General features: G+C 42.7%; 1 protein-coding gene across 1 annotated transcript in view; it reads left to right on the top strand.

The window, feature by feature from the left end:
- Positions 1 to 7584: 7584 nt before the first annotated feature.
- LOC138721239 (transmembrane protein 263-like) overlaps positions 7585 to 9159 on the top strand; it is a 213716-nt gene continuing 212141 nt past the window's right edge. The window contains exon 1 of the mRNA XM_069858134.1: positions 7585 to 7735. Within this exon, the coding sequence (XP_069714235.1) occupies positions 7730 to 7735 (6 nt within the window). The 5' untranslated portion in view covers positions 7585 to 7729. The remainder of the gene's footprint in view (positions 7736 to 9159) is intronic.

Below are 9159 nucleotides of genomic sequence, written 5' to 3'. Positions count from 1 at the left end.
TAATGAATTATTACTGTTCATTGTTTTCCTGTCTTACATCATGTAGTACTTGCATTTATTTTATGCTGTATCATCCTTTATAACAGCAGGCAATGGAAGACTGTTCAAACGTCACAGAGGGCAAGTACATTACATAAGAAACTAGGTCTGAAAAGAGCATGGAGGTAAACAAGGGTAACAAGATAGAACAATTCTAGTTTATGATGGAAGTCACCTGCACTCAGGTGGCTAGTAGGGAAAGGTGAAACAGAACCTCACAGCAGTCTAATTAGGTATCAGTTCTCTCTATTTTAATGCTTCAGTCCACCTGAATGCTTTACAATGATCATTAATTATCTCAGTATGTTAAAATATATTTACGGGAAAACTCTGCAATTGTAGGGGTGAGATTTAGAATCTCAGTTATTGATCAGTCTCTTATCTCCGAGCCAGTGTCTGGTTATCAGCATAGACAAAAACTGTTGAAATCTCACCTCCTGAAGTTAGCACACGTGACAGAGACATGCCATGATGTTATGCTGTACCACTGCTTTCTAGTCTACACAGCAAAACTATGCTCAAATATCACTCTCTCTCACACACACACTCACCCCTATAAAAACAATGATAACTTTTACAAAACTGTATTTATTTTTCTTGTAAAAAGTTGTTTAAGAATGTACTGTTACCAAATCTAAAGGTCAAAATATTTTTTTCACTGGTTTCAACATCTGTTTAACATGTTTGAGATCCTCAGCCTTCACTGAAAATTTGGGGTAGCTTAGAGTGGTCTGTTCTTCAGGAAGGCTGGGAAGTGAACTTCTGTATTATAATGGCATCACTTCTAATTCACAAAAAATAGAGTTAAACTATGGAAATATCTAAACTATCCCTTTCTGCTTCCATTAAGACACACTTACAAGGTGCATCTCACCAGAGCAGTCTTGGAATGTGTTAACTGGATATAATCTTTTCGGATGAAACTAAACTGGAAAGCCTTATTCCAAGTGCACGGCGGTTACAGTCATAAATAGACTTTCAGTCTAAAGTATTAAAGATTGTTCAAAGCAATCACCCCCCAATATATAAAGGGGGGGTTCTCAGCACCACATTTTTCACTGTGTGAGCTGCACTATCTGCTAGTGTGCACACAGCCCACGTTAGGTAATTTTTTGTTAGGGAATTTTTTCATAGCTGCTGAGATAGTTTCAGGAATAAGGGCTTTCTGTGCCTAGCACAAAATAAGCAACTTTCTATTTCCCATTATTTTGTTTTCCCCCTAGATTTCTCTGTCATCCCGAATATTCTGATTTGTCAGCTAGAATGTTGTTTGAATGTTCTACAGGCATTGCAAACACAACTTAATGCTAACTTGTTTGAGAGGTTGTGCATATTTTATTTTAGGGGCTAAGGAAGTTCCTGAGAAACCACAGAATCATAGAATCACTAGGTTAGAAAGGACCCACTGGATCATCGAGTCCAACCATTCCTATCAATCACTAAACCATTCCCCTCAAGCACCTCACCCACTCGTCTTTTAAACACCTCCAGGTAAGGTGACTAAACGTCCTCCCTGGGCAGCCTGTGCCAGTGCCCAATGACCCTTTCCGTGAAATTTTTTTTCCTGATGTCAAGCCTGAACCTCCTCTGGCGGAGCTTGAGGCCCTTCCTTCTTGTCCTGTCCCCTGTCACTTGGGAGAAGAGGCCAGCCCCCTCCTCTCTACAACCTACTTTCAGGTAGTTGTAGAGAGCAATGAGGTCTCCCCTCAGCCTCCTCTTCTCCAGACTAAACAACCCCAGCTCCCTCAGCCGCTCCTTATAAGACCATGTTATGTTTGTCTGAAATTTTGAATTTTAAAGGTAGAAAGCTGCACTGTTTTAAACTTCACTAGAAGGACTCATTTTACTTTGATGAAAGAAAAGGTCTGTTAAGTTTTAATCCTTTAAAATTTAGGCAGTAATCTTTTGTAAGGACTCAGGCTGTAATTTACATATTAAACTCAACATAACCACAATATGAACATCTTTCTACTCACCATCTGACTAGAATATAAATACGGATTTCTACTATGCAATTGAAAATCTAATACAATCTGTGCGAATGGATATTAAGGAGATTCGTGTCAGCATGACAGGAAATGGCAGCAATTGTGAAGTTGTGAATGTTTATCTTCAGGTTTACGCATTTGACAAAATTCACGGTTTAACACTTTTGTAGGGTTTAGCTGTATTGGATTGTGCAGACTGGTGTGTTGGGATGGGGGCGGGTGGGCTCTGTTCGCAGAGCCTCGGGGAGGAGCTCTTGAGAGTCCCTGGGTGGTCCGGGAGGGGCCGGGTGCACTAAGGGGAAGGAACATTCTCGAAGACGGTTGTAATATTCATGAGACTAAATGAATATGCATGAGGGAACATTCTCGAAACTAAATGAATATGCACTAAGGGGAAGGAACATTCTTGAAGGTGATTGAAATATTCATGAGACTAAATGAATATGCATGAGGGAACATTCTCAAAGGTGACTGTAATATTCATGAGGCTAAATGAATATGCATGAGAACAAATGTATAAAAAGGTGTGGCAAGCGTGGTTTAGTGTGTGTGTTTGTAGAGCAGAAGCTTCCAGCTCACCCAGTGCTGTATTACTCAGCTCCCCATCCCTGGGTAATAAAATACTTCGCTGCTGAATTGGCCTGGCAAGTGTAGTCATTTATAACAAATCTAATGCTACTAATACTATTGACAAGATTATTCAATATGAATTTTGTTATAGAGTTTGTTGAGGAGAGGATTTACATTTTGGCTATGTTATTACAGTTAGTATTAAACATAAAATACATAGGGTAATATCTCAGTGCACACATATACACTTATCTTTAGAAATTACTGTGATCAGTGAGACCTTCCCTGAAGTCACTGGCTTCCCCTCCTGGTCTTCTCAGAAGATTTACATGCTGGAAGCAAAGTATGCATATATGTGCAGAACAAATTGTAAATTCTGCAATGATAGTCTCAGCCAGGAAATACTTTCTTTGCAGAATTCTGCAGAATACTTTCTTTGAGAAGTGATCCAGAAAATGATTTAAGGCAGGGATGTATTGTGAGAAGCAAAGGAAAGGGGACTCTGGAGTTGTCAGCCCATGTGAAGTGAGGGAATTGCTTTGCTTGGTGTCCTTTAACGGTTTCCTATTTAAGTGAAAAATGAAAACTAGTCTTACGGTACCACTGTAACTCTGCTCTCCAAGGAGGTTCTGCAGATTACAAAAGACAGTATTAAACAAAAGAAACTCACAGCTTTTCATCCACTTTGCATAGAGAGAAGCTATTTCCAGCCTTTAAACTAGCACATTTTTCCCTTTGTGGTTTCCGACAAAATAGGGTCTACTGTAGTACAGAACAATTTAGAAGACACACTGCTGTCAGGGGCATATTCTTCAGAGAAGAAATTGCAAAGTTTCTCCATCAAGGGGTAAAAAAATGGGACAGAAGCAATCTTTGCTCTTTTGGATTCAATCACTTGTAAAGGTGTAATTACATTTGCCACATAACGCATTCACCTGCAGAATACTACTGAACCAGAGACAACTGAACTCTTGCTACCATAATTTCCTTAATGTTTGATCTCCCAGTCCCAGGAATCAGTACTCCAAACCACTTTTCATTTTGCTTGGCTTTGTCTGGCTTTGCTCAATGCACCCAGTCATTCATGAGCAGTTGACGCCCTTCTGTCCATTTATATGATGTGCCCAATCATACCGAAAATGCCGGCAAATAAACATTCATTTTCGACTCATTTTGGAATTAGAGAAAGCAAGCACCCTTTAATCATGCCTGGGCAACACAAGGGAGCAATCTCCACTAATCACGTGCAGTGAGACAAGACCTGGTTGCTGAATATGTTTCCCACTTACATGCAAATGAATAAATTTCCCCAGAAATTCTATGCATATTTTATTACTTTCCAAGGACTAATTTTAATGTTATTATAAACTTCATGACAGTCAAAAGTCTTGCTAATTTGGAGCTTTAGAATCAGCTCTCTGTCTGACCTTGCATTTCAGACAGACTGTAAACAGAGGGGGGCCCCTCATTACAAGAAAGACATTGAGGTCCTGGAGCGTGTCCAGAGGAGGGCAATGAAACTGGTGAAGGGGCTGGAGATCAAGTCTTATGAGGAGTGGCTGAAGAAACTGGGGTTGTTTAGCCTACAGAAAAGGAGGACGAGGGGAGACCTTATCACAGTCTACAACTGCCTGAAAGGAGGTTGCAGAGAGGTGGGTGTGGGTCTCTTTTCCCAAATGACAGGTGATAGGATGAAAGGGAATGCCCTTCAACTGTGCCAGGGTAGGTTCAGATTGGACATTAGGAAGAATTCTTCACCAAAAGGGTTATTGGGCACTGGCCCAGGCTGCCCAGGGAGGTGTTTGAGCCTCCATCCCTGGAGGTATTTAAAAGACAGGTAGGTAAGTGCTTAGGGAAATGGTTTAGTAGCGGACAGGAACTGTTTGACTTGATGATCTCAAAGGTCTTTTTCAGCCCAGTGATTCTATGATTCTATGGAAAAATGTGTATCTGCCAAGCACAGATCACACTAAATGAATGATGTAACAGTGTCTAGAAAAACACTATTAAAAGAAAACCCCATGCTTTAAAAAAACACGCTGTCAGAGAACTGTATTCAACAAATACAGTTACTTGGGTGAATTTAAACGTTCTCCTGCTTAAATGAAAATATTCTTCTTTTTGTAATAGTAATAATGCTGTGAAAAGCCAAACTCAATAATAAATGCCAATTTGATTATTAAGTAGGTATTCTTTATTAGGTGACGCTAGCACAAGGGGGATAGTTCCATCTAATGGGTGTGCCATTATTGAGGCTGGTTATATGATTTTTTATACTGGTTAAATATACATATTCATACAGATTCCGGGAAACACATTACATATTTGTTACTCTTCCTGGAGTAGGTATGTCTATTATAATCAGTTCTAGGAATTTATTTATATAAATTTCCTCCCTTGGGCACATGCACTCTGCCCTCTGGGGGTCTTCTTCAGGGGTCTCTGGATGAAGGCTGTAGGTCTCACAGCTGAACTTTCAACTCACCTGTCTTGTGCGTGCTCTTAGACTCCTTGGGCTCCTCTCCAAGGTTGCATCTGGTCCTTGCTGGTCCTTTTTTCTCTTATCATTGCACTAGTCCCTGTTATCTGGCTTAATTAGATACAGTCACATCCTTTCACATTTTTTCTAACTGCAGCCTTGCTAAAAGTCCTTACTTAAGCATAAATATGTAGGCACATGCTAACTAAAAACTAATCCTACATTTTAGTTCTAAAATCACAAACTCTGTACATAAATTCAAATATATAGTATGTTAGCAACTTATAAAAATTAGAATGAAAGTAAGCTGGAGAAGTGGGCCAGTGTAAACCTCGTGAGGTTAAACAACGCCAGGTGCAAGGTCCTACACCTGGGTTGGGGCAATCTGCAGTTTCAATACAGGATGGGGGATGATGTGATTGAGAGCAGCCCTGCAGAGAAGGACTCAGGAGTGCTGGTCAATGAGAAGCTCAACATGACCCAGCAATGTGTGCTCGCAGCCCAGAAGGCCAAACATATCCTGGGCTGCATCAAAAGCAGCATGGCCAGCAGCTTGAGGGAGGGGATTCTGCCCCTCTATTCCACTCTTGTGAGACCTCATCTGGAGTATGGTGTCCAGTTCTGGAATCTACAACATAAGAAGGTACTGTTGGAATGGGTCCAGATGAGGGCTACAAGGATGATCAGAGGGCTGGAGCACCTCCCATATGAGGACAGGCTGAGAAAATAGGGCTTGTTCAGCCTGGAGAAGAGAAGGCTCCAAGGAGATCTTATAGTGACTTTCCAGTACCTGAAGGAAGCCTACAGGAAAGCTGGGGAGGGACTTTTTACAAAGGCTTGTAGTGATAGGACTAGGGGCAATGGCTATAAACTGACGAGGGGCGGATTTAGACTAGACATAAGGAGGAATTTCTTCATGATGAGACTGGTGAGGCACTGGAACAGGTTGCTCAGGGAAGTTTTGGATGCCCCATCCCTGAAGGTGTTCAAGGCCAGATTGCATGGGGCCTTGAGCAGCCTGATCTAGTAGGAGGTGTCCCTGCCCATGGCAGGGGGTTGGAATTATATGATCTTTAAGGTCCCTTCCAACCCTATGATTCTATGATCTATTTCCTTTCCTCATCCATTTCTTAACTCATCACTGTGGTATTCTAAGTTTTAGAAATATCTAACATTTCTCTGTATCAGGCACTCCTCAGCTGTCTCAAAGACAGAGGTAATAACTAATTACATTTATTCTTGATAGCTGGGAATTAATCACACTTCAATACCATTATTATACTATTTCATAATTAAATCTGTATGTTTTGGAAGAAAAGGGCTAAATTTTTTAAAAAAGGAGGGAATTAAAATGCAAGAAGGACAAAAAGTCTGATTGTCTCAGGGCAAGTAGGGAGCAAGAGAAAAATTTCAAAAATCTATATGTTCAGATCTTGGCTTGTATCAGACATGGCGTGACCAGCAGCTCCAGGGAGGTTGTTCTGCCCCTGTACTCTGCACTGGTGAAACTGCACCTTGAATACCGAGTTCAGTTCTGGGCTCCTCCCTACAAGAAGGATGTCGAGGCTCTGGAGTGTGTCCAGAGAAGAACAAAGAAGCTGCTGAAGAAGATGTCTTATGACATCTTGAAGAACAAGTCTTATGAGGAGCAGCTGAGGGAACTGAAGTTCTTTAGCCTTGAGAAGAGGAGGCTGAGGGGAGATCTTATTGCTCTCTACAACTACCTGAAAGGAGGTTGTAGAGAGGAGGGAGCTGGCCTCTTTTCCCAAGTGACAAGTGATAGGACAAGGGGGAATGGCCTCAAGCTACAGCAGGGGAGGTTCAGACTAGATATTAGAAAGAAATTTTTCACAGAAAGGGTCATCAGGCAGTGGAACAAGCTGCCCAGGGAGGTGGTGGAGTCACCATCTATGGAGGTATTTAAAAGATGGGTAGACAAAGTGCTCAGGGACATAGTTTAGTGGCAGATAGGAATGGTTGGACTCGATGATCCTGGAGGTCTTTTCCAACCTGGTGATTATATGATTTTATCTCATATGTTTGTATTTTGTAATTCGGGGAGTTAGACATAATACAGTAAATGAAGACTACATGTGAGGCACTGGCACAGGTTGCCCACAGAAGTTTGGGATGCCCCATGCCTGGAGGTGTTCAAGGCCAGGTTGGCTGGGGCTTTGAGCAGCCTGGTCTGGTGGGAGGTTTCCCTGCCCATGGCAGCTGGGTGGGAACTGGATGATCTTTAAGGCCCCTTCAAATCCAAACTATTCTTTGATAATATTCAAATACAGAGTATTTCAGCATCTTATAACAAAATTTTTTTTCCTTCAGCAACTACTTTTCTCAGCTTTAAAGCGGCAGGTGAGACAGAGGGCTCTTTTATTTTCCGTCCCTCTCTGGATCCCGGCTCTGGGGCAGGTGACAGCGCGCCAACCCGGCCTCCTGCAGCATCCCCGCGCTCCCCCAACATGGCGGCGCTGACCCCCCGCGCTTCCTCTTCCGGCCCGGGTGGCCATGGCGCTGACCACCCCCCCTCTTCGCCCGCCATTCCTTTCCCGTGCCGGGTCGGTGTTTGCAGCGGGCGGGAGCATCGGCAGTCCCAGCGCCGGGGGACACGGGGACTCAGCCCACGGACGGTGCTGCCGGGGGACGCGGCATGAAGGTGACGCTGGCGGGATGGGGAAGGCGGGGGGGAAATGGGGGTGTGCACGCTCGCTGTCTGAACAAACCCCAACTTCCAGAAGCTTCGGGCTCCCCGGGGGCTGCGCTGCTCCTGGGAGGAAAAAAAGAAAGATCCACGCACCTCGTGAAAGCCTGGGGTCAGCGCTGCCCTCTGTCCCTCGTATTCTGACCTGTCTGTTTAATTTGCAGGTGTGTGACCTTTCAAAGCGCTCCCTGTCGTTAATCGGTCTGAAATGCCAGGCGCTCCCCGTTCTCCTTGTGAGAAACACTGATTCACTGGGAAAACATGACAAAGTCCTCGAAGCAAAGACGATAATATTTTTATTTTACAGTTCAGCGCTGAATCGGATGCCCTTCTAAGCAAGGCATCCCATCTTACAGAAGCAGTGGGTATATAGACTAGTTTTAGACAAAGAACCGTGTAAGTCCTCAAAGAATGTCTTTATTGTTTCTTTTAGGTTATCCGACCGTGCCTGGAGACTTCCTTCAGGTTATCTCCTGACCTAAAACAGCTATATCTAACAAGACAACTAAGCATATCAATAAATTCTCACAGCCCTAAGGCAGGTTATCTCTTGACCTAAACCAGCTACATCTTACAAGACAACTAAGCATATCAATAAATTCTTGCAACTGAAAGAGAGTGTTTATTCTTAAAGGTTATTTAGCTGTGTCTGGAGATTGTCTGCATATTATTTCTTAATACAGGACAGATTTATATTACAGGATAATTAAACATACAAACCACCTGCAGCAAAACTTACCAATTAATTCTCACATCCTAAATTTGTCTTGCAGAAAAAAAATGTATCGATGAGCTGGGTTGTGAGCTCTTTGAGGCAGAAACTGTACAGAGACACAGTCTGTGCCTGTGATGATGGAGAGATTTGGCATGGGCCTTCCTCAAGCCTCCAAAATGAGTCAGTGTGCATTACGAGTTTTCCAGCTTGGAAAAGTTTGGGTTCTGGGCAGTGCGCCGGTGTTGGTCCCTCAGATTAACATAATCGCTGTGCACGAGGGACTTTCCGCTGTCAGTGTCTGCACAGCTGGCAGAGGAAAGAAAAGGGTCAATTTCCAAGTACATGAAATAAAAATATACAAAAAGAAAGTTTCCTTCTATGCAGTGGCATGTATTTGTTTTGTTTTTGTTCAAAGCCTGAAGAGTAATTTTTTTTTTTTGCTTTCTTTCTGAATGCTTGTTAGTTCAAATAGTGTGGGATAACATGTGTAAGGCTGTTATTGGTAAGCTGTGCTATGTCACTGGATGTGTTGTTGACTTATACAGCAAAACAAAAACCTCAAAGTGCTGGCTGAATGGAACATGAAATGGAGCTGAAAATGAAAAGATTTTCTTTAGCTGCTGTTGCACACAGTTTCTTAGCTTCCTGCACACAGCGTAAACTG

This window comes from Phaenicophaeus curvirostris, chromosome 5, assembly GCF_032191515.1.
Source record: "Phaenicophaeus curvirostris isolate KB17595 chromosome 5, BPBGC_Pcur_1.0, whole genome shotgun sequence".
Lineage (NCBI taxonomy): Eukaryota > Metazoa > Chordata > Aves > Cuculiformes > Cuculidae > Phaenicophaeus > Phaenicophaeus curvirostris.
Note: the sequence above shows the minus strand (reverse complement) of the source record. Positions and strands in the feature narration are given on the sequence as shown.